The 25,795-nt window shown below is 32.5% G+C and overlaps 2 protein-coding genes and 1 long non-coding RNA gene across 4 annotated transcripts in view; 1 reads left to right on the plus strand and 2 right to left on the minus strand.

The window, feature by feature from the left end:
* The window catches only part of LOC148563399 (uncharacterized), an 87,165-nt gene extending 63,266 nt beyond the window's left edge, over positions 1-23,899 (plus strand). The window contains exon 2 of the long non-coding RNA XR_015883169.1: positions 22,121-23,899. This is a non-coding gene — a long non-coding RNA (uncharacterized LOC148563399). The remainder of the gene's footprint in view (positions 1-22,120) is intronic.
* On the minus strand, positions 10,665-14,415 carry LOC107642932 (protein FMP32, mitochondrial). The gene is made up of 8 exons (XM_088488226.1): positions 14,091-14,415; positions 13,613-13,902; positions 13,320-13,442; positions 13,164-13,223; positions 11,898-11,974; positions 11,758-11,814; positions 11,579-11,645; positions 10,665-11,484 (listed from the first exon to the last, which is right to left on the minus strand). The coding sequence occupies exons 2-8, from the start codon at positions 13,799-13,801 to the stop codon at positions 11,365-11,367; spliced, it is 693 nt and encodes a 230-aa protein (XP_088344352.1). The 5' UTR covers positions 13,802-13,902; positions 14,091-14,415; the 3' UTR covers positions 10,665-11,364.
* On the minus strand, positions 19,178-24,907 carry LOC107642930 (transmembrane and coiled-coil domain-containing protein STS1). 2 transcript variants are annotated; one of them, XR_001620720.3, is made up of 15 exons: positions 24,419-24,898; positions 24,256-24,337; positions 22,963-23,460; positions 22,557-22,725; positions 22,298-22,450; positions 21,576-21,673; positions 21,286-21,377; positions 20,913-20,983; positions 20,680-20,815; positions 20,424-20,483; positions 20,258-20,323; positions 20,020-20,096; positions 19,869-19,939; positions 19,585-19,642; positions 19,178-19,441 (listed from the first exon to the last, which is right to left on the minus strand). XR_001620720.3 is itself a non-coding variant. In XM_016346440.3 (15 exons), the coding sequence occupies exons 1-15, from the start codon at positions 24,640-24,642 to the stop codon at positions 19,319-19,321; spliced, it is 1,995 nt and encodes a 664-aa protein (XP_016201926.1). In that variant the 5' UTR covers positions 24,643-24,907; the 3' UTR covers positions 19,178-19,318. The 2 variants fall into 2 exon arrangements, 1 of the variants encoding a protein (XP_016201926.1); XM_016346440.3 differs by having other exon boundaries at positions 20,258-20,340; positions 24,419-24,907.
* Between the last annotated feature and the right edge of the window lie 888 nt (positions 24,908-25,795).

A 25,795-nucleotide genomic window follows, 5' to 3' on the forward strand; every position in this document is an offset into this window, starting at 1 on the left:
CGTCGGCCAAAGGCTGAAATCCAAACACTCCACACCTGCCATGCAAATATGCATCCTAGAAACAAGTGATGTACATCCTCCACTCCGTTGTTACAGAGAACACAAGTAACATCTTCATTACTGATAATTCCAAACCGGCTCAACCTGTCCTTTGTATTCACTCTTTCTATCAGAGCAAATCAGACAAACAGCTCCACTCTAGGCGGGACCAGCTCCTTCCAAATAGTCCTGGTGAAGCTGTAGCTGGTTACCTCATCTGTCAATTTATTACCAATAATAATTAATTATTATATTTTAAACACATATATAAAAAAATACATCTAAAAAATATATTTATAAGGATACTTTTATTAAATACAGTTATAAAAAAAATCTTTTTTATTAGATACATCTACAAAAATACCTCTATTAAATATAGTTATAAATAAGAGTTGACAGAAGTTAGTAGAAATACTTTTGATAACGTAGCAGGATTGAACTTATTTTGATTGTAATTTTAGTGTGTTTTTTACATTCATACTTACATATAATGATGTGTTACCAACTTACCATTTCTTTAACGAATTTAATGCAAGAATTATAATAGTATTAATTCATCAAATAATAATACATCTTGATATGCAACTTGGATCGGCTGGGCTCCTCATATGGTCCCAATCGTCTTAATGTATAACAGCCATTTAATTTACCCCATTTATAATAATTATAACAATACAGAAAATCTAGGGGCCAGTAGTTGTTAATAATTTTGGCCATAATTTAGCAATATAATTATTAAATTATTTTTAATAAATAAATTTTATTAATATATATATATATATAATTTTTGAAAATATAAATTTAAATTATATTAATTTATATATATAAATTTTAATAAATATATATAAATTATTATTGATTAAATAATAATCTAAAATGATAATATTTATTGATCATGTATTAAAAATACACACCTAACTTTTAAGATAATTGAGGTGAATATATATCTAATAGGTCTATAAAAAATTTTGTATAGAATATTTTTATCTTTAAAAAAATTTTATTACGTTAAAATATCTAAACTTTACAAAAATAAAATCTATAAGTTCTTTTGTCATATTTTTAAAGATTTATTTATCCAAAAAAATAATAAATTTGATTAAAATAAATATTTATATATTTTGTTTTTATAAAATTTAAAAATCTCAATATAATAAATTTTTTTTAAAAATAAAAATGTCCAACGTAAAAGTTTTTAAGACCTATTTGAGTATATATTCTATATTTTAAATTTGTCAATACATGCTGCTGGCCTACTGGGTGTTGGATCATTTTTATCGAAAGAAAAACGAATCCACTTTGGGCGAAGGAATAGTTTTCCTCATTAAAAAAGAATTTTCCCACGATATTTAGTTAGAAAACTCAATAATCACAAACGAAGTGAGTAAAGTATTTGTATACGATAATATGTATGATTTGCTAACAAAATGGTACCAAATTAAACCACTTACAAAAAGCCACACATCATAAACAAACAGCCTCGTACAAAAAATAAAAGTAAAAACACTGCCATAACCAATACAATAAGGCAAAAATCCAACCATTCTATAGCATTGCCATTAAAAAGAAAATCAAATTTTTGTTATTAACTAAAAAGTAGAGACAAGACTCGAGAATATTAACACCGAAAATGCCTATTATCAATTACCTAAACTAAGCTTCTTCTCCTCATGTCAGCGATGCACTATATCGTCCAAAATCAAACTTCATTCTCTAGCATTACTTTATACGTTTATATTTAAAAAAAATCTGATTATTCATATGTGCTATATGTAAGAATAAAAGTACAAAATATCCGTCTTGATTTGTTATTTTAATTCTTTTAAAGATAAAATTCACATGCAAATATTTTTATATGAAGATGATGGTTAAAATTTATTAAATAATTTAACATATTTATTTAAATTATCATTTAATAATTTTTTAACTATCAATTTTACAAAAATATAAATTAATGTGTGAGACACTTCTTTTTAAAACTTCAAACACCTAATTTTACTTTGCTTCATTAACTATCACCCCCAAATTGAGAATTCATCGCCGAATTTTGATATGCTATAAATTATAGTAAAAATTTTAAGTATATTAAATATATTGGTATTTCAATCATTTTAATTATAAAAAATATATATAATATATATATTAATTAAAATTAACTGTTAAAATTATTATAACACCGATATTTGGGATACATTTGAAAACTTTCTTTTAAGTTATATATATGCTTTCATGAGAGCCAGAGTAATAATATGTATGGTTGCATCTCACAAGTCATTATAATATTATTATTGCTTTCAATTAATTCTTTTTATATAATATGGAAAATTAAAGGAGGTGTCTCTTCGCCTTCATTGACTGAAGCACATGAATTAAACAGTTTGCATGTATTACTATTGACTGAAATGAAGGAAATGACGAATCAGACAATAAGATCCTAACCTTTTTACCAAGGGACAATATATGTTATCTAGTAATATGCCCTTTAATGCGCCCCCAATGCTACCCTAATTTTACCAAAGGATAAGAGATTATTTTGGATTATACATGTAAGAGAGAGAGATATTTTATAATTTTTAGGTAGCTATTTATATAAAAATGTGTTTATAAAAAGATGATAACTAATATGTGAATCACGTAATTTTTATTTATCTTTTCTAGCACTCCATTTCCTAATTAGAGGTTTAGTGGTTTATGAAAAAGAAATGGAAGTATTCCTGAAAACTTGCCTATCAGTATCTTTGGCGAACCCAATTAGTCATATTCTATTAGACTATTAGTTAAACTTTAATAAATGACATGATCCACTAAATACCGATTTTTTTTAAATAATAAATATATATGCTTCCTCTTATTTTAACAATATTGTTTTTTGTAAAATGATATATAATAAAAAATAAAAATAACAATATCAATTTCAGCACTTTGTTTACGGGAGGGAGGAGGAACCTAGTCCTGGCACCATTAATTAAGAAAAATAAATAATATTTATCATTTCAGTTTTAAAAGATTATATCATAATTATCAAATTAACTATATTTTTTAATCATACACAATTATTAAAATAAATATTAAATTTTATTAAACATTTGCAAATTAAAAGAAGACAAAAATACATATTATTAATCACAATATATTATCTTTTTATGGTTATATGATATTTTTCATTAAATACATAAAAATATATAATAAATATAAATTAATTAATAAATTATTAAAATTAAAAAATAATAATTAATTTAATACAAAAATAAAATTTAAAATATTTAATTAATTTAACGAATAATTCAACCGTTGAATCAATAATCTGCCAGATAAATTATTGATTTGATTATAATAAGTAATAACTATGGACTATTAGAGTATATATTTTTATAATTAAGTCAACTAACTTTTTTATTATTATTATTATTATTATTATTATTATTATTATTATTACAGTTCTACTAAGAAACTAATTAGGGTGAAGCCAACTCTTACTAACTAGCTAGTTAAAAAATAAGTTTATTATAAAACAAAATAAAAAATAATTTTTCATTACCCTAATTTTTTGAATTTCAAAATAAAAAATAAAAAGGAGTTAGTTTAGTTGGCTTATACCATAGTTGACTCCCAAAACTTTTAAAATATAGGAAACCAATTCACTAATAAGCCAACTTGAACAACTTTTTAAAAATTTAATTTAAAATAAAAATATAAAACCCTAAAACGAAAACAAAAACAATCCCTTCCCACCTCTCACTTCACACAAAACCCTCACAATTACACTCACGCCTTCCCCTTCCACCACGCTGCAACGGAAACGACGCCATACCTTTAACCACCGCAAGGTGCAGCGCCGCCAAACCCTGTCAATCATCACGGCTTCCTCCTTGCACGCCGCAGGCACCACTGAACAACACAGCCCTACTCCACTTCATGATTCGCAGTAGTGTCGCCCGACCACCGCAAAATTCCTCTCCCTCGCGTTGGCAGCTGCGCTGTCTGACTACTGTAGCGACCTCTTCCTCACATTCGCAGAAGCATCGCTCAACCACTGCAACTCCTTTCCCCTCGCGATTCGTAGCGCGACTGATCACCTTTCTAGTGAGTCGATTGATATTCCTTTACTTTTTATTTTCTAATTTCCTTCTTTTTCCTGTAATTTAATTTAAAATTCAATTTTTTTTTAATTTTTCGATTGTTCCAGTTTGCGTGTTGTTTCTGTGATAATGCTTGTAACATCTTGTATTTTTTCAGGATCTCAAGGCTTTAAAGTTGAAAATCAAGAATGATTTTGAAAAAATGTAATCACAAGGTTAGAGTTTTTTAATGAACTCGGGATGAATAAAAACCATGAACTTTGCAACTTCAAGTAGTTGGTTTTCTTTCATTGTTCTGATTGGTTGTAAAAGGGTTCCCTTGTTTACTTGTTTTTCATATAATGATTGAGATGAAATATTGGTTTTATGAATTTAGGGAGTCAGGTAGAGGATATGGCAACTATAGAGGTTGTTTTTTCTTATTGGATTTGATATTAAATGGATGCTTCTAAACTGGAAACGTGCTGCTTCTGTTGACATTAGAACGTTACTTTCAAAGACTGTTGACATCTTTCATGTGCATATCGTGTGTGTAACTTCTATTTTGTCAAGTTATTTATTGTTAGGGATGGATTGTGACCTAGCCTCTTTTTTTTTAACATTTTCTTTTTTAAATTTTTTTGAGAATGCCAAGCTTATAGGGTGAGATTTTTTATTCTAATTTCGAATATTTGATTTTTCAAGAGAGTTTGATTCTATAGTCAATTCTAATTCTGGCCGTGATTTTATTCCAACCACACTATTTAGGTAAGCATCTTATATTTTTCTGGTGTTCTTGATTTTCTTTGCATATATGAATCTGAAGCAATTTTCCCTTATAATGGTTCATTATCATAGAAGGAACATCTGGGGTCAGGACTTTGGTGGAATATATTGTGCAGTGCTTACTGTCAATAGAAACATGTACTAACAAGTCCAACAGAGAAGAAAAATCATGATCTTGAAAAGTAACATCGAAGTTCTAAACAGAAGACACATCCGTTAAAGACAGATTCAAGCAAGTTTTAAACAGAAGACACATTCATTAAAGACACATCCAACCAAGTTTTAAACAGAAGACACATCCAAACAAGTTTAAACAGAAGACACATCCATTAAAAACCTATCCAAGCATTAACTGGTTAAAACAAAACAAGTGTTTAACAAAAACAAAAAGACACATCAATGTCCTAACAGATCAGAGAACAACTTTTAAAAAATATCCATCTATAAAAAAGAAATGGCCAATAATTCAATAAAATTAAAGAACAACTCATGAATCACAAATCTTAGTATCTAAACACTAGAAAAGATCAGAAAAATTCTCTATTAAATAAAACCCTAATCATCTACTAACATGTTGGAGCAACAACGCGCGACAGAAGAGGAGAAGATGGGTTAGCGCGTCGTGGAGCCTGGCGGACTTGACTCGGCTCGTTGGAATAATATAGGTTGCGGTGCTATGTTGCGAGTTTACCAAGATGACTAGCCCGCGGCGGCAACCCGCGTCCGAACTAGCGGAGGAAGTGATGAGGCGCGCTGTTGACGGTGAACATCACATACTAACCCTTTTACATAGATTCTGGATTATGGAAAAAAGCAGAAACATCCATTTTAACTTAAAACAAAAAATATACCTAATTCAAACAATTGAACCAATTTTGAAGGACTAAATTATAAACCAACGTCAATTCAACCAAAAATAAACTAAAATTACCACATTTAAACCCTATTTTATGACAAAAAAATAAAAAAATTATTTTGAAAATAATTGAACTTCTTTGTTACTAAGTTTTTTTTCCAAAACTCCCAATCCACATAAATCCAGCAAAGCATACAAAACCATTTAGTCAGTCACAGAACAAACATCATTCTAACAAAAAAGAAATGTCGATATATTATAGAATCTAAAAAATGAAGAAACATCCGCAACCATAAAAAAGACACATTCGCAAGCCTATGCAAAGGGACATCAAGCAAAGCAGTCATAATTAGTAGCATGAAAAATCTGAACCACTAATTCAACAAAAATCAAAGTACAACACTAAGAACATCTAAAATCATTCAAAAGCAACATCCATTAATCAAACTGAAATCATGAAACATCCATTACTTGAACAAACTCAATGAACATCACATACTAACCCTTTTACATAGATTTTGAACCATGAAAAATAATAGAAACATCCATTTTAACTTAAAACCCTAAAAACCTTCTTACCAGAAAACCTGTTTTCATCAAATAACATCCATATGAACTACTAATTCTACTAAAATCAAGGAAAACACATAAAGAAAACTACTAATCACTGGGTTGAATCAGGAGCAGCTGCTCACGACGAGAGACGATGAGACCTAACGCAAAGTGGAGGCTGAGCAGGGGGAAGCGCGGTCCGATGGACGAATGGAGATGGCAACGCAACATGCATGGTTTCAGAAGAGGAGGACTCCATGCTTCGACGGTGACCTGTATTGGAACCAGCAGCGGCAGCGCTGAGCTGCGCTTCTGAAGATGACCAGTTGCTTTTGATAGGCGACGATAGTAACCTTCGCAGGAAGCGGCAGAGGCACTCTCAACGGAATTGTCAGCGGCAACGGAGACGGTGTACGGAGGAGACTGGTCAGTGCGTGGCTGTCGTGTGTGGTAAGGTGAAGAAGAACGATGGCGGTGGAAATAGAGGTAGGTCGAAAGGTCAATAATAATTTTTGAATTAGGATAATGAGGGGTGTAAAACCCATAAAATTAGTAAATAATTATCTAATAAATTAATTATTAATAAAAAAAATTAGAAAATTTTAATTTCATAGTTTAATGACATAGAGCTAATTAAAATAAAACTTTTGATACTAATGTTAAAGAATTTGGCCCAAGATTGGGCCGAACGGACCAAACCGATCGAATCGGGTCCAAAATGGGTCCAAAGCCCAACCCAAGCCCACAACTAATAAGAGCTTCAGCTCTTCATCCCTCGTTTCATAATAAAACACGCTGGGAAATTGATGAGGGGAGCAAGGGACATGCAAAACCCTTGGCTAGATTTCAATCTCACATAACTTTTGATCTGGAGCTCCGATAGACGAGTCGTCAGTGGACACGCGTTTGTCTCGGAATTCTCTTCAAGACCCATGAAACAATTTGGTAAGAAACTTGAGTTTTCTCACCCATATATTCTCATCTTAGTTTCGAAAATTTGAGAATTTATTTTGAAGAATTATGTGATTTTGATACCTCAATATCAAATTAACCTTGTGAACTTATCGGGTCTTGTCCCAAACTTCTGTCAGTAAGGTGAAGAACGTTTAACCTTTGTCAAGTTATCTAATTAGTGAACCCTATGGTAATTTTAGTGTTGTTTTATGAACTTAGATTGAATTGTGTATTTTTGGAAATAAATTGGTGGTATTAGAGACCTGAAGTTGGCTTTGGAGGTTGAAAAATCTGTTTGGTGAGGTCTTGGAGCCTTGGACTATTGAGGAATGCTGATAATTGTGACGTTCTAGGCTTTAAGAGGAATCGGTCAAAGTATGATTTTGGTTTCTTGTAACTAAAATATAATGTATCGTGAAAACTTAGGTTAGTTGACCGTAAGATAGTAATTGAATTGTTGACGTTGTTGATGGTTGAGATTGATTAAGATGTATGTTGGTTAGTGATTTTGAGGTTGTGATTGATGCTATTATGAATGATATGTTTAACTTGGTATATAAGATTAATAAATGACAATGATGATGTTTATTGAGATGTGGATGTTGTTGATGATTTAGGATTGGTTGGTATTTATGAGGTTTGGCAAATTAAGGTTGTTGTTGGTGAATAATGTAAATTTTATGGAGATTGATGAAGTGTATATGCATGAAGTTAATGATTATGTATAATGTTGTTTAGATATAAATTATTGTGTGAAATGATTATAAATGTGAATTGGTGTGTTATGGAGTAAATGTGGGGGGGGGGTGTTGAGGAATGATGACCTTGGTTGATTCAGATTTGGTAAGTTTTTAAGGGGTTTGAGGTTTAAATATTTTGAAAGTTGAGGTTTGGAATTTTAAAGATATCTTAGATTTTTGACCAAATTCGACGAGTCATAACTCGGCCTCTGAACCTCCGATTTTTATCAAACTTATCTAGAATGAAAATTTGGTCTGAGAGGTTTACACTGTTCGAAGAACAAATAAAAAAATATTTTAAAACAAAAAAGTTATGTTCGTCCGAAGTTTGGTGTACAAAATAGAAATTCTAGACGTAGCAGCATTTTTGCAACTTCTACTATGCACGCGTACGCGAGGGGCACACGCGACGCGGACATAGCTCTCGGGTTGAGGGGCTCGTGTACGCGAACCAGTGACGCGTACACGAGAGTGTCCAAAATTGATTCCTGCGTATGCGAGCAGGGTGCCGCGTACGCGGACCCTGTTTTTCTAAAAATGTGTTTTTTTAACGTTTTAAACCATTCCTCTAGTCTTCCAAACCTCTATAAAACCTGTGAAAAGTACGATAGCTAGTGTTTATACTTTGGGGTAAGCACGAGAGGTAGTGGGTGAATTAAAAAGGGGTGTTTACCGTCATGAATTTAGAGCCAATGGAGTAGAGGATAGAGGTTTGGGATGAGTTATAACGACGAATAATTTTGTTGGAAAATAATGAATATAGTATGACGAAGATTATATTGATGTTAAGATTTGTGATGAATGAGATATGATTATGAATGGATATGAATGAATGATTTATAATGAATTTGAAAATGAAATTGTTTTGAGCGTGACCTGGCAAGGTTCGTGGTGGTTTACCGCTTGCCCAGTGTCAAGACGTATGTGGGATTCGTGGTGGTGTACCGCCCACATGCTTTTAAAAGAGAATGTTATGTGGGGTTCGTGGTGGTTTACCGCCCACGTGTGTGTGTTGTTTTCTAATTGAATATCTTGCGAGGTTCGTGGTGGTGTACCGCTCGCAATGGTGGGGTTCGTGGTGGTGTACCATCATCGGTTTTCAAGAGGACGATATCCGGGTTAGCTACCAAATGTGTCGAGTTTTGGCAAAGTAACCGACACATGAGCTCACGGCTAATAGGAAGAGCATGCATCATATGCATTTGAGTGACTTTGTTTGGTTTTGCATTCTTGGGTTTGCGTAACTGATATTCATGCTTAACTGCTATATGTTCTAATTGTTGTAATCCTTGTATGCATTGTTTGTCTATGCACCGGTGTTTCGGAGGATTGGAGGAAAGGCGATGAACTCGGGAGTTAAGTTAGAAATTGAGATAGAATCAAGAATCCTTAGATACCTCATCCTGTTTATGGTTTTCAATGTTAGTTTTAAGTTTGAATCTATTGTCGGAAGTTCTAGGATCGCCTTCGGCTTTTTCGGGACCTTATATGTTAGTTATGTGGGCACCGTTACCATGTTGAGAACCTCCGGTTCTCATCCCATACATATTTTGTGGTTTTCAGATGTAGGACGTGAGACACCTCGTTGAGGCATATTGAGAGCTTCTGAAAGCGAAGATATGTGTTTTGGGATTTTATTTTGGTTTTGATATATATATATATATATATTACTTTTAGAGGTCATAGCGTTTCGTCACTTCTATTTTACATTCTATGTGTAAAACTCTGTGTAGTAAGGTATATTACAAGAGATAATTAGAGAATGTTTTTTTCTAGTTAATTGATTTTGGGGTCTAGTCTAATAGGAGTTAGTAGGAGTTGGCTCGACATCCTCTTGATTAGCTAATGAGATTGAATAATTATATCCGAAATCCGCTCGGGCCTAAACTTAACCTAGAGAACTATTGAACTGTGTAATATTTTTTTTTGTTTTTTTTTTTGGGTCCGTAAGAATTAATCAATCAACTACTAAATTACAAGACTTCAAGAATAAACTGGGCTGTATAAAACTGAGAACATGCAGCACTCCTGTTTAAAATTGAACCTGGGCTTTAAATGTATTCATATATTAAAAAAGGTAATAATATTTTAAATCATCATGAAAATAACCTATGTTGTGCGATATACTTTGAATTTATTAGGAAGAAGGCTCAAGGGCCAAGATATGATAGAATTTGAGAAATGGCATTAGACAATTGGTAATAACAATGACCGGGTAGTGAATTTGTAGTTTTTACTTTAACTCACAACTATCATAAAATCGTAATTCATAATATTGTAAGACAAAATGTAAACATAATTTGTAAATTATAAAAGAAAAAATTTAAAAAAATTTTAAAAAAATTAACAAATAAAAATGAATTTCATAATTAATTGTCAAATTATTTTTAACAAAAAAACAATTTAGTAGATCATAATTTTTTTTACCTAAGTAATTCATAATTTTTTTTTGGTTAATTCCTAAGTAATTCATAATTATATCATATGTATATGTTATAAGCCAAAGACACTGGGACAAAAACAATGGACAAGGCTCATTTAACTAAAAACAATAAAGCAAATAATGAATAAAGGATATGGAAAAAAAATCAATAAGAGATATTCATAAAAAAAAAAACCAACCAAATTCAAAAGGAAAAGAACAAGAAAAAGAGTTAAGTACCCAAAAGAAAAATAAAATAAAATAAAATAAACCAATTTTATTAATCATTTCAGTTCCATCGCCACTCTCTTCTCTCTGTACTTCCTCTTATTGTTTTTTATCAAAACAATAAACTTATTTCCAGACATATCCTTATCCCTCTTCTAATAGAATAACACCTATCAAAGTGATTAAATAGAAAAAAAGACATGATGGGTTACACACATTAGAAGCAAAGAGAGAGAAAAATGGAAGAAAATCTAAGGTTCCAACACCACCTTAGCAGATTATGCTTCGGATCCAAGTTGGGTTTTGCATTGCACAACAAAACTAAGCTTTGGACCAACTTTCTTCTCAAAACATAGGTGGTAAGCAGAACCGCGATTCCGATGACTCTGCTACTTCCCCCGGCATTTCTAAGCATAAGCAACTCCAGTGACTTGAGTAGAAGCATGACAGAGAGAGAGAAGAAACGTAACCTCATACGTTTCAGACTTCAATCCAATATTGCTATATAATCCAAGTTTGACAGGCAAGTACAAATTGAGGAAATGTTCCACAAGCAATGGAAAGCAAATGAACAAAAGAATATGAAAAGAATAGGGCTTTAAAAAATGGCCCCTTCTGGTGTCTAATGGGAGCTTCTATCTTCTGCTCCTCAAATTCTGTATTACAGTGACTCGGTGAAATTGCTCTTTATAGAACATACAATATTTGTTAAATTGGAATACAACCTGGTTACATCAAGATGCGGAGAACAGCAAGTCCAACAGCAGATATTGAGACAAGAGTTCCTATGCAATATTTTATAACATCATATTTTGCTGCTTCTAACTGTGCCTTTAGAGCATGAACCTCCTGGACAATATTGAAAAGAAAAAAGAAACAAATTAAAATGATGTGGCAAGATAATAACTGAGAAGTCCTTCTTGAAGTTCACTTGTTTGCTTACTCTATCAAGTTTGTTAGCCAGATTGTTAGTTTCGGCATTCTGATTAGACAATTCCTCCCTTATTCTCCTGCACTTACATAGAACCATTGGTTATAGTATTAAGAAAAAAATGAGACATTGCAATGAAACAAAGTTCCATAGTGCCTGAAAAGTGGCATGTTTTCTTTCCTAATTCTTACCCCCTTTCAAGATTCAAATCCAATCGTTGCCCAGCTGTGACTTTATCTATCTCATACCTGCATCACAATCCATCAAGTTCCACCTTAAGGAGCATAAAATGACAAAAGAAACTAGTAGCTGATTTAAAAATAAAATGGACCTCAATTCACTGCGCATCTTCTCTATATCATTCCTTAGTTTTTCAGTCTCTTGTTGCAGCAAGGAGTAATGATGTCCCTACATCATAAATTTTCCATCATATAACAGCACAAGACAAGTGCAAATTGACAACCTCAACATAACTAGAAAATGAGAAAAAATGAGAAGAGAAAACAAGAAGTGTAAAAAATAAAATAAAATAACAAGAACCAACATAGTTTCCATAGTTTAGAACCATTTTTTATACATATTAACATTGCAAAGAACCAAATCAAACTTTCAATATATATATATTTTACCACATGATTTGTTTCAATAACAATAACAATAACAATTTGAATTATTCATGGTCCCTAAACCCATGTATCTACTTTAAGATGCCAAGACATAGATATATCAATATAATGAAATCTCTCATCTTATGAATAAATGAGAATATGAGACATGCTCAATGAGTATTACAATCATTACTTAAAAACATAATACCACAAGAAACAAATAGAGAATTTCTCGAAGACATGTATAGCTCTCACTTCTTGAAAAAAAATAAAACAAAACTATCAATTTAATGATTAATTGAGATGAACATTGAGGATGATTACAATCATTATCCAAAGATACAATACCTCACAAGAAACAGACACAAACAATTTCTACAAGGCAAATATTTGAATCATTTGATCAGAAGATGTCAAATCTATGGGTTAACCAAATGGAGTTTTTAAAAAGTTCCATCACAATATCTGGTCCAAGAGACCATATTTTAAAAGCTAGAAAAAGCAATTTATGGAATGTATCCTCTTTCATCCTTTGCTTTCCATATACTCAGGTGCAAATATTATATATTGGCAATTAACATAATTCCCTTTGAATGTCATTCTTCAGTTATCCTGGTGTGTCAAACAGGATAAAAGTAACATGGGAAACCTAGCTACATTCGAAAAGACAACGAACTAAGATGTTAGCCCGATATTGCAACATCATTCAATGAGGTAACTTAACAATCATATCAATGTAATAGAATGTATCATTGTTGTCCAGAATAACAACTAAAAACAGATGTTCTGTAATTACTAAATAACAGTTAGAAAAGTGGGATACACATGTATCCTAATCCCCAACATCGACACACACATAAAAAGGATTCTGTTATGGATTACTGTAATTTATGTCACCTACATTAGTCAGCAATATTCTAACTATCACTTAGAATATTAGTTTCATCTCATTCATGTGCACCTATACCATAAATGTAAAGACAAATTACCTGTGAGCTCTGCACTTCTGCTTTGAATTTGGACAGGCTGGACTCTTGGAGCATTTCAGTCTTTAAAAAAAAAAAAAAAGCAGTATCTTAGATTCTAAGAGAGTAGTAAACTTCACAAAGGAGCCAAATAAAGAACAATATAAACATGGGTTTCACCCTTTGCATCTCTGCTAATGATTCTGCTACATTTTCTAGACTGTCATTCAAAACTTCAGTTATGGCAGCAGTTATCGCCTCAGCCTGCTTTGTGGGCAATCCTTGCCCCTCAAGTTTCCTAACCTAGAAAGCAGAAAACGATTACCAATGACCAAACCACTCATAACAGCTTAACATATTGAATCGCTCTTAAAATTGCAAATTTACAAATAGTTAGAAAATAAAATAAGTGAACAAAAACGCCATGAAAAGAGAGAAAAATAAAAATTGGTAAGAAGGTTAACGTAAATTACAAGGGCTAATGTATCAACGAGGAATAACCGCTGTCCATTTGATTTCACCAATTGGGAAAATGATCTGAGACTTGAGTTGGAAGAGAACGACTTTGAAGCCCCAAAGCTCGAAAATTGTGTTATGGGCATAGCAATCCCCGACCTCGTTCCCAATTGTGCCAATCGCTTGCAAGCCGCGGCGGCGGCCATTACAATTTCCTCAAAAATAAGAAATTGAAAGCGAAGAGGAATATTCGAGCCCTAAATGTGCACTAATCCCAATTCGGATATAGAAACCTTGTTTTCAGCCACTATTCAAACAAAGAAGAAACAGAATCCAAGGACGGAAAATTAATCAACACGACAGAAGCCAAGAAAGCAGAAGAATTTTTACAAGATTTGATTTTGATTCCTCACAAATCAATCCAGTTTCTGGAAACCAAACAAGATGAGAAGGAAAGGCATAGAGGCAGAAAAAGAGAGATTTTCATGGAGTTACCTGAATGTGAAAAGGACAAGGAAATACAGATAAGGGAAGGAGTAATCGGTACTTTTGAATCGGTTGGAACTTAAAAAGGAAATAGATTCGCGGTTGCTTCCAAGTACATGGCTCTACGATGGCAGACCTATTTTGAATCGAAACGATGGTGTACTATTTCTCACGGCAATTTTTCCTAGGTTTCTTCACGTGCAATTTCCATCCATTCCTTTCAAGTAAAATACTTAACTTTAATAAGTTGATCAAATAAATTATTTTCTATAGATACGGAAATAAGGAAGTTGATCAAATAAGTTGCTTCTAAGTATGAATGAATGAAATAGATACGTAATAAATAGAGAAAACTAAGGCTGCATATGCTTCGGATCGGATATAGTCTAAAATTCTATTCGATCCACACTGTACTCATCGGATCGGATCGGATACGATATTCACAATTTTTAGACCGGATCCGATCCGTAAGAGATATAAGGTATATTCGCATAATTAAAAAAAATGTTTTCAAATTTCATTTGGTTATTTTTACAAAAAAAAAAAATCATTTTTCACCTGTTTAAGCATATTTAAATCTAAAATATTATCTATAAAAGTTTTTTTGAATAAAAAAAAAAAAATAACACAAGATTTAAGTTTAATTATTCTAAGACAAAGTACAACATAAAAAATAAAAACAAGATATCATAAAATTCATAAAACAACACACTAAAATTTATATCACATTAGAGTTTATTTTCTTAAACTATGCTATTTAAATGTGATGTGCGGATATGCGGATTTGCGGATCAGATCCGCGAATATCACTGCCAAATCCACAATCCGATCCTATCATAGTGCGGATCGGATAATATTCGCAAAATTCGGATCGGATGCGGATAATTACCAGGATATGCGGATATTATCCGATCCATGTGCAGCCCTAGAGAAAACTATCCATTCTATCCAATGAAGTTTAAAATGCTTACAAATCTATTATGAATAAAATTTAATTAATATACTGTCTAGTTTTATACGTTACAATAATAAAAAAAGGAAAGTCTAGGGACTAGCAACTTTATTAAATTCTGACCAGCATATAATTAACAGAAAAAAAAGTGAGTAATCCTATACTATTAGATGAAATCTCACACCATTAAAAATATTATTGATAGTTATAAATCACAAAAGTTACTGACCCCTAGCATTTCTCTAATAAAAATAATTACTTTTCACATTGATACTAAAAAAATACTTTATATTATCAGTATATTAAAATTAAATTTTTATAAATAAACAAAATTAATTTTATATCCATTAAAAATGTTTAAATTTAAATATATCTAAATTTAACCACTCATCCAATTCAATCTAAACCAAAAATTAATTAAAATTGCGCTAAATCATATTTTAATTGATTCTATTTTTAACAAAACAATGATTAGATTAAATTTTTGATCTATTTATTAAACAGTTATGCTACACATACAAGTCTTTTTAACTTACAAGTCTTACAAGTTGGGCCAAACCCAACAGAAGCTACGCTCACCCACAAAAGCGTGTTAACACGCGCATCACGTTTCCAAAGCACTCCTTCACCATTATGAACGACTCTTCTTTTTCTTCCTCAATGAAAACCACAACTGTCATTTTTTCTTCGTGTTTCTCTTACTCCTCCTCTTCTTCCTTCTTCTTCTCCTTCTTTTTTGTGTTTCTCCTCCTTTTTTTCGCGTGTTTCATCTTCATCGTCGTATTTCTCCTCCTTCTTCTTTTGATTTTGTAACATTATGTATTTTTTTTCTTCTTGGTTTGATTTTTTCTTCCCAAAAAAAATTATGAGAATATGAAATAAGAAGATGAAGAAGAAGAAAAAACAGCAGAAAATGAGGAGGAGGAAGAGGAAGAGGAAGAGAAGGAGGAAAAGTTCTGAATTATGCAGAACTTATCAGAATAACAATACACCCAAATATCTTCGTTTTACACCTAAATATCTTTGTATTACATCCAAATTTGCTGCAAATACAGAAATGAGTTATGCTACATGTACACTAAAATCAACCACCAAAGTCAGACACCAGTATAAAATACATACTGAAATACAAATATACATTGAAAATAAATTAAACCACACATATATTTATACACAAATACATTGGTGGATGATTTTAGTGGCTGATTTTAGTGTACAAATAGTATTTTTGTACAGAAAAATATTTTCTCTAAAGCTGCATTTTTTTCTTCTTCTTTTCCTTATTTCTTTCTTTCTTTTAATTAAATGAATGTAAGTTCATCCTCTTCCAAGTAATTTTGCAACATTATGTGTTTCTTCTTCTTTGTTTGGTTTTTTTATTTTTATTCTTGTTAAGAGAGTAAAACAAGAAGAAACTTGAGAAGGTAAAACAAAAAAGAAAAGATGAATAAGAAAAAAAAGAAGAAGATGATGGTGATGATGATAAAAAAAAAAAGAACCAGCAGAAGATGAGAAGGAGGAGGAAGAAGAAGGGTTATGAATTATGCAGAACTTATCAGAATAAAAATACACCCAAAATTTCTTAAAATACATCCAAATATCTTCGTTTTACACCCAAATTTGCTACAAATACAGAAATGAGTTATGCTACATGTACACTAAAATCAGCCATCAAAGTCAGCCACTAGTATAAAATACATACTGAAATACAAATATACATTGAAAATAAATTAAATAAACCACCATGTATTTATACACAAATATATTGGTGGATGATTTTAGTGGCTAATTTTAGTGTACAAATAACATTTTTGTACAGAAAAATATTTCCTCTAAAGCTTCATTTTTTCTATTCTTCTTCTTTTCCTTATTTCTCTCTTTCTTTTAGTTAAATGAATGTAAGTTCATCATCTTCCAAGTAATTTTGCAACATTATGTGTTTCTTCTTCTTCTTTGTTTGATTTTTTTATTTTTATTCTTGTTAAGAGAGTAAAACAAAAAGAAACTTGAGAAGGTAAAACAAAAAGAAAAAGATGAATAAGAAAAAAAAAGAAGAAGATGGTGATGATGATAAAAAAAAAAAAAGAACCAGAAGAAGATGAGGAGGAGGAGGAAGAAGAGTTCTGAATTATGCAGAACTTATCAAAATAAAAAATACACCCAAAATTCCTTAAAATACACCCAAATATCTTCGTGTTACACCCAAATATCTTCATTTTATACCCAAAAGTTGCTGCAAATACAGAAATGAGTTATGCTATGTGTACACTAAAATCAACCACCAAAGTCAGTCACCAGTATAAAATACGTACTGAAATACAAATATACATTGAAAATAAATTAAACCACACATGTATTTATACACAAATACATTGGTGGCTGATTTTAGTGACTGATTTTAGTGTACAAGTAGCATTTTTGTACAGAAAAATATTTCCTCTAAAGTTGTATTTTTTTTCTTCTTCTTCTTTTGCTTATTTCTTTCTTTCTTTTAGTTAAATGAATGTAAGTTCGTCATCTTCCAAGTAATTTTGCAGCATTATGTGTTTCTTCTTCTTCTTTATTTGATATTTTTGTTTTTATTCTTGTTAAGAGAGTAAAATAAGAAGAAACTTGAGAAGGTAAAATAAAAAGGAAAAGATGAATAAGAAAAAAAAAAGAAGATGGTGATGATGATGAAAAAAAAGAACCAGCAGAAGATGAGGAGGAGGGAGAAGAAGAGTTCTAAATTATGCAGAACTTATCAGAATAAAAATACATCCAAAATTCTTTAAAATACACCCAAATATCTTTATTTTACACCCAAATTTGCTGCAAATACAGAAATGAGTTATGCTACGTGTACACTAAAATTAGCCACCAAAGTCAGCCACCAGTATAAAATACATACTGGAATACAAATATACATTGAAAATAAATTAAACCACACATGTATTTATATACAAATACATTGGTGGCTGATTTTAGTGTACAAATCATATTTTTGTACAAAAAAATATTTTCTCTAATACTACATTTTTTCTTCTGAATTGAACCACACCTCAGGCACTTGATTGAATTCAAAACAATAAAAGGAGGAGAAGACTTGTAAAGACTTGTATGAGAAAAACGCTTGCTTGTATGTGGAGAACAAAACTGCTCATCAATATCATAGAGGGGCTGCAAAATACACCCAAAATACACCACATTAAAACAAGCATAAACTATAGAATGTAAATAAAACTATAAAATCATCATAAAAAATAACAAAAATCAGATTCATGAATCATCATTAAATAGAAACAAACAATTCACCCTCGATGAGATGAAAAGTCATAAACTGTAAATACACCCAAACTTTCCTAAAATACACTCAAATATTCCTAATTTACACCCGAACGTCTGATATAAAATGCAAAAAATTCATCGAACTAGTACATTAGATTCAATTCAAACAAGAAACAATGAACAACAAATTTCATAAGTAAAGTCCACGCATTATTCAGTTACACAATCATAAACTACTAACTGGATTCAAATTCAGATTCAATTATTAACTAGAATTAAACCACACCTCAGAAACTTTATTGGATTCAAATTCAAAATTTACTTCGCTCTGGTTCAGCTGACAATCTGAAGTTGAATCATCCATTATCTTCAAAACGATTTCAAAGCTTGATTTTAGAAACAATGGAAAACGAGAAAATCAAAGAAAGAGAACAGAGAGAGAAATTTACGTAAACGGCGAAGGAGAAAACAAAGAGAAATGCACAAAAGAGATCGAAAAAAAAAGGCAAGAAAATGCAGAAGAAATTCGAAAAAGAAAACGAAACCCTTTCGAAAAAAGAAGTTATATATTCACACGTTGATTGATTGAAAAATTTGTTAAGAAGGCGCGTGAAACATACGTTCTATAAGAAGCACGTTTTAGGGATACGAGATATTAAGAACTTGTAAGACTTGTATAATGAAGAGGCTTGGATGTGGAGATTAATTGTTTCTTAAAACCGCTCACATAGCCGTGGCAGGCATCGGACAATTTGTTGGATAAATAGTATTCAACTATTCATGACCTTCACCAATTTAAATATTTGATCCCCAAATAAATTAATGAAAAGTTAGTCACTAAAATATATTTTACTATTTCTACATGCTACTCTTTTAATTTTTAAAGACTAGATTGCATTAAAATATCTTCTCATTTCTTTTGTATCCTTCTTTATACGTATTAAGTAGTTTCCAATTCCCCATATTATGTACTTGCTCCACTGTCAAACAAGGAATAAAAGAGAGGGTGGAGGGGTGATCAGAAATGACACAGAATGCTATTATATACAGGATAGTAGGAATCTAATTCAAGTTGGTCCAAGATCTTTTGTGTGGCCCAAAGATAAGAAGAATGACCGTCAATAAGATCTGTCACATCAACCTGCCAAATCCAAATAAAAGCTATTTTAGCAGAAACATCCAAATCCAATGAACTAAGAGAGCAGCTGCCACTAATTGAATAAGAATTAAGACATCAACTTGCAAGCATAGGCATTAGGCAGGAAGGTAAAATAAAAATCTCACATTTTGGATACCAGGAATATCAACTGGTTGGATTCCAGCTAATCCTTGAGAAAGCAGACTGCATAAAATCAAAAAGTAGATTACTCTCAACCTCTCTCTCCATTAAAAACAAGCAACCATGTACTAATATTCTAATCATGCACTAAAATTAGCAAAAGAAAAACAAATAAATTAGCAAGGCTGTTACACTAAAAATGAAAATAAGCAATGCTGATCATAGTGCATTCCTTAATCTGAAGTGAGTTTAGAAAGCATTATTTGGTCAATATATTAATTTGATGTACCTGGCACGGAAAGCAACTCCAAGCATCCAGTCATTCCTTGAATAAGCATTTACAAATCTTCCTGATACCATCTACAGAATACCATGATCTCAGAAAAAGACTATATTTACATCATAAAGTTTTGGATGAGACTATTACTACAAAAATTCACCTCTCTAGCTGCTTCCCAGTTCTCATCCTTGATTGGAATGGGTGCTCCAAGAAGAACAACTCTTTCTACTAGTTCAGCTGGCAATCAAAAGGAGAAGCACCTTTAAATCATTGAGCATGGTACCCACACAACGAAATCGTATGTAAATACTAAGGATACTGATAAGTAGTTGATATGGTTAACAGACAAGTAAGGGAAAATAACATCAGACAAGCAAAAGAAGAGTGGAAATATCTACCACTGTGTTCTGTTTCAGCCAAGCACTCTAGACATTTGTAAATAACTCTGGCCCCAAGTGAGTAACCTACAAGTGTCACAGGCCTAAAACTCACAGATCAACAATATTATACATTCAACAGTTTTCTCGGAGCTGAATTAAGACAAACTTTGAATTAAGCTAATACCTATTTCCCTGCAATCCTCCCAACAACACTTCAGCAAGCAACTTTCCAGCCTTGTCTGATCTGAAAATTATGAAATATATTAGAAATCTCTGTGCCCAAAATAACTATGGTAAGAACCCTCAAAGTTAAACTAATTCAAATTAGTCTAAGGTGAAGTTTATTATATATTATCACAGCTCAGTAACATTCAACGACATCACTGTGTAGTCTCCAGTAAAAGTTCAACTCTACTTGCAATCAAGAACTAAAATTTAACCTGTCAATAGCGATTGTCCACGTGCTGTCTATGAAATCAGTTGCTGCAAGTAAGGTAGCTGGCCAAGCCAATGCAGTTAAAAGTGCACTCATAACAGTCATCATTGCACCTTGCTTCATCAGCTCCATCGCAATTCCTAATGCAAATAAGAGTAATATTGAGATCATCCATAACTACACCTGAATATGATACGAACTAAAATTGTACTAGAAGCCTGAACTCAAACCAATTACTTGAAGTAAGCCAATCCTGAATCGCAGTGCTCACGGCAATTAGATTCTTGGACTCCCACTGCAGTGCATACCTAGCTTTCCACAAGGGCATATGAATTGTAACTTGTTATGGTAGGATCATCAGTCATTAGTGTATTATTAACACTACCATTTTTAAAATAAGGAGAAGCTGAAGCAACACAAGGTAGATATTGTATAATAAGATAATTTTCCATCAACACCTATCAACATAAAGCACTTTTCAAGCTGAAACTACCTTCCATGGCCAATGAAAATTGTATTCAAGGAAAATATTAAATTACATCAACTTTTTTACCTAAATAATTATAAAAACAATGGCATTAGGAGACATTAAAATGGCAAAGGTATGTACCTCTCCAGGTTGTCATTTAATCCATCCCATGGCCTTATAAAATCCTCCTCCTCAAAAACAAATCCAGAGATCAGGATCTCAACCCCTAGCCTCTGCATGGAGAAGTTGAACAAGAATTTATTATGAAATGATAAACTAAACTAAAAAGTTGAAATTGGAAAGGAAAAAAAAAGGGAAAAAAGAGCAGTCAAAGTTGATGCAAGCATGGTCTTGCATAAACACCTACAAAAATCTTTAGTTTAGGAAAAACATCACTGGAAAGTAGGAAACTGAAATCAATAAAAACTTACACCTTGGTTATGGGTTTCTCCTATAGCTTTAAATTCAAACCCATCCACACTCCCAACTCTCCTAGCCATTTTGGTTCCAGTAAGTCCAGCTCCAGCAGCTAGCAAAACAAAGAGATACATTTAAAATTTTCATCACCTAAGTGATGTACATCACATCATAGAGAAATACAAATAACTTAGTATCCCATAGACGATATCTGTGTCATCACAATAGATGCACATTAAAAACTTTGGTAAAATGAAGGTCAACAGTTCAAATGAACTGTTTTCAGGATAATACAGTACAGGAGGTATTAATGACCATGCACTACTCCACTAGACAGTTCTAAATTTAAATCGAATTCCCATATATCCCTTGTAACACCTTTTCTGAAAAAAGGCGAATTAAAGAGTTACCTTCGCAGCTTGACTGGAAATTATTAACCTATCTAGTTTAAGCAATTACTGTAATCATGCCAATCAATAAACTGTACAAAAAAATTCAATACATTTTTATCAGCTCGCAACCAAAAACTACCCTATATTGAATACAACAGATCTCTAAGGCTGCATGAACACAAGCATATTAATAGTGACCTGGTGTCATGGTGTACATGAAAAATATCTTTATACAACAGAGAAAATACTTAAAAGGGACTAACTTAATTTCTATTTATAGCATAGATGTATTAGCATAGCACAAAAAAGAAAGTAAACCCAATCAAATATAGGAAAATATATACCTCCAAATGATGCAGCAACAGCAACAGAACCAGCAACAGTTCCAGCAGCACTAGCAGCTGCAGCAAATCCACCAGCTCCAATTATAGGGATCAAAGTACCCAAAGTTGGAGCCATAGCACCAAGTCCTGCAGCAATTGCTGGGGCAGCTAATCCTACTCATGAATAAAAAAAAGGGAAAAGAATAAAATCCACAAGAAAATTGACTCATTCTGAAATCATATACTCATGGACATAGAAAAGACTTTAAGGTGTTCATACCACCGGTAATAGCCATTAAGGCTCCCCCTGTTATTGCAGCTGCACCTATAATACCACCTCGCTTCCATTTAGCCCATTTGCTTTCCTTTGATTGAGATTCCTCTTTATTTGATTCTTGCTCTTTAATTAAAGCCATTGCAGAACTGGCAACTATAGTCTCAATGGCTTCCTGCAAAAGTTAACATTTCAATGAAAATTTTCAGGAAACTTACTGCATTTCTATATAAAATTAAGCTCAATATGCAACTTAGACATCTAGGATGAATGCACAGTCAATGTTGCCAACCAAAACCTTTTCTTACTCTGATCTCTTGTGCAAACAGTATAAATACCATGATCACTTCAACTTATAACAAGCTGTTGTCCAAACACATAAAGCAACATTTAATATATTCATTTTACAAACCATTTTTTTCCACTGGATATCAAGCCAAGTTGTGAGCAAGCGAAGAGCCACACGTTGTCGAGCATCATAACCCCTTCTTCTACGAGTATATTTCTTGTTTCCTTCACCTAAATCTGACAAGCAAGCAGCGAGCAGTTCATAGAGAACTGTTATTTTCCTTTGATAGCTGAGCATTGTTACCTCTTCAATTGGACTTTCATCAATTTTGCTAATAGTAGATCCCTGAGGTGGGTTTTTACAATCAAAATAAGGTGTTTCAGGCATGTGCGGAGTTTCGAAATGCATATCTTCCTTCTCAGACTCTGATGGAGCTTCTGAATTTGAAAACTTTTCACGACATTGGTGCTCGTATTCGCGGATCTTCTCTCTTTTAGACGCTGAAGACTCTTGAATTTTTTCCAGGGTACATGCCATTGCATCAACAGCTTCTGACAAAGCAAGTTCTTGATCTGACCTTTGAGAATCATCATCAAAATCTGCTGATAATAATCTCAAGAACTGTGACATACATGAATTTTCTTTTAGTCATACAATGGGGAAAAAGGATATCATTAGAAATTGAATACATGAATGAGGAGTTAATATCAGCCACTACTTGTATTTGTATTAATTAATCAGTAACTTGTAGTTTAAGTTACCGAGTTAGTTAGTGTGTTAATAGTTAGTTACACTAGTTGGTTAGCATGTTAGTTATACTCTGCTAATGTAGCCAGTATATAAAGACACACAATGAGATCAATACAATCACTCTCTCATTTCTCTGCTCTCTATCTCACGTAACAGTTAAGAACGAAAGGAATTGTGCCTTGCAGCAACAAAATCCAGACAGAAAGAAGTGGAGCCATTAACATTATTGTCAATCCATCCCATTGTCATGCTAGTTTTGGTTAGTCTGCCACAAATGTTTTCAGCTTTTTTCCAGCTGTCTAGCCCCCCCCCCCCCCCCCTCTCCTCCTCCTCTTTTTCAAAAAAAAAAAAAAACCCACCCTATATTCTATATATTTCTGAAAAGTTATTTCTATGACATGACAACCATGAACGATGTTGTGCTGCTGATGCGGTATTCATGAGTAAGAGGAACATCAGGTTCACACATCTATAAACAAAATTGAGTGTTAAAAAGAACAAAGGAGAATGACATGAAGATGTAGACCTATCAGATTGATATAAAAAAGAATGAAGGATATATGCATAGTAAGTTCAACACAGACACAGGGCAAGTTAAGGCATGTTTGGTGAATTGTTCATAATGAGCATCTACGAGTGAGGCTAAAGATTAAAGAATGCACTTACGGGTCCCACATGACGCGAAGCAGAAGAAGAGCCAGCAGTTTCCTCAAGTCCAGACCAAGCCCCAGAATCAATATCTAGATACCTGCATCACAACACACTGAAGGAAATGGAGGAATATGATGGACTCAAAGTGAATTGTGAATTGGAAGGGAAAAGGAAATACTTGAAAACGGGGTGGAGGAGACCGGAGGAGTGGTGGACCCAAAGGTGGGGATCCTCGGAAACTGCGGCAGAGTCGCTGGTGGAGGGTTGATCGTCGTCGGAATAGAAATGCAAACCAAGGGGGTGGGTCTGGTGAAGGTGGGCCTGGTGAAGGGCAAGCCCGAAGAGGGCTCCTGCAGCGTACTTCTGCGTCGGCGACAGATACGACGTCGTCGCAGCCGCCATCGATCAATCAACCTCTCTTCTCTCTCTCTCTCTCTCTCTCTCTCTCTCTCGAATTTCGGTGTCCGTGTGTTTTCCGTTGACCGAACGAACCCTTTCTTATCTGACTCTGCCTTCTGCTTTCAACTTTCTTCTCATGGGACTGTGACCAGTCGCCACCCTCACGCGTCACGGTCTTTGTTGTCTATATCCTAAACAACGTGTCTCTACTTCTCTTTAGTTCTCTACGATGTACGATCTCTGCAATTCCTTTTTTTTTTTTTTTCCCACTTAGTATATTATTATGAAAAAGTATAGGTACATAATAAAAATATTAAATAATGTGAATAATAGATATTTGAGATGGTCAATTTATTAATTGTGCAGATAGTTATTCTAATATTAAAATTTAGGTGGATAATTTAAGAATGTAGTATATTTTTATTTTATTGAACTAATTTTAGAGTCTATTATTTATATTGTTCACAAAAGTCCTATTACTATAGAAATGGTAGGAAAAATTGTTATTTTTTTATCAGTTACCAAGGTTTAAATATATGAATTAAAAATATATTGTTAAATTATTAAACTTAAAAAATTAAATTAATAACTAAAAGTGATAGTAAAAAATAATAAATTTTGTTAGTATTTTTCATATAATTATTCTCCACATACAAGCTATTTTACCGTACAAAGCATTTCTCTAAATCACTCTCAGGCGCAAGTTTTACGCACGTATATTTTACGCGCCTCTTAATTTAACAGATTTCAATCAAAGCGTGTACCTTATTTTTCGTGCCGTTACTGCACGTTCTTATTCTCTTTCGTTATCATTGTCACCAACACCACCTGCTCCTCCTCCTCTTCTTCCTCCTTCTTTTTTTATTGAAATTTCTTCTCCTCCTTTCTTTTCTTCCTTCTCCTCCTTATCTCGTTGTTGAAGATAATGAATAATTCAAGTTCAGATTATCAATTGAACCAAAATGAAATTAATTATTATTTTGAATCCAATCAAGTAGTTGAAGTGTGGTTCGATTCTAGTAAATTTTTTTTTAGTGGATTATGATTCTGTAGGTGAATAATGTTTCATCGTTGATGGTTTGAATTGAATATAATGTAAAAGTTTTGCATTAAAGAAAATATTTTTCTGTATTTACAGCAAATTTGGGTGTAACAC

Source organism: Arachis ipaensis, chromosome B5 (assembly GCF_059453495.1).
Source record: "Arachis ipaensis isolate K30076 ecotype BB chromosome B5, ASM5945349v1, whole genome shotgun sequence".
Lineage (NCBI taxonomy): Eukaryota > Viridiplantae > Streptophyta > Magnoliopsida > Fabales > Fabaceae > Arachis > Arachis ipaensis.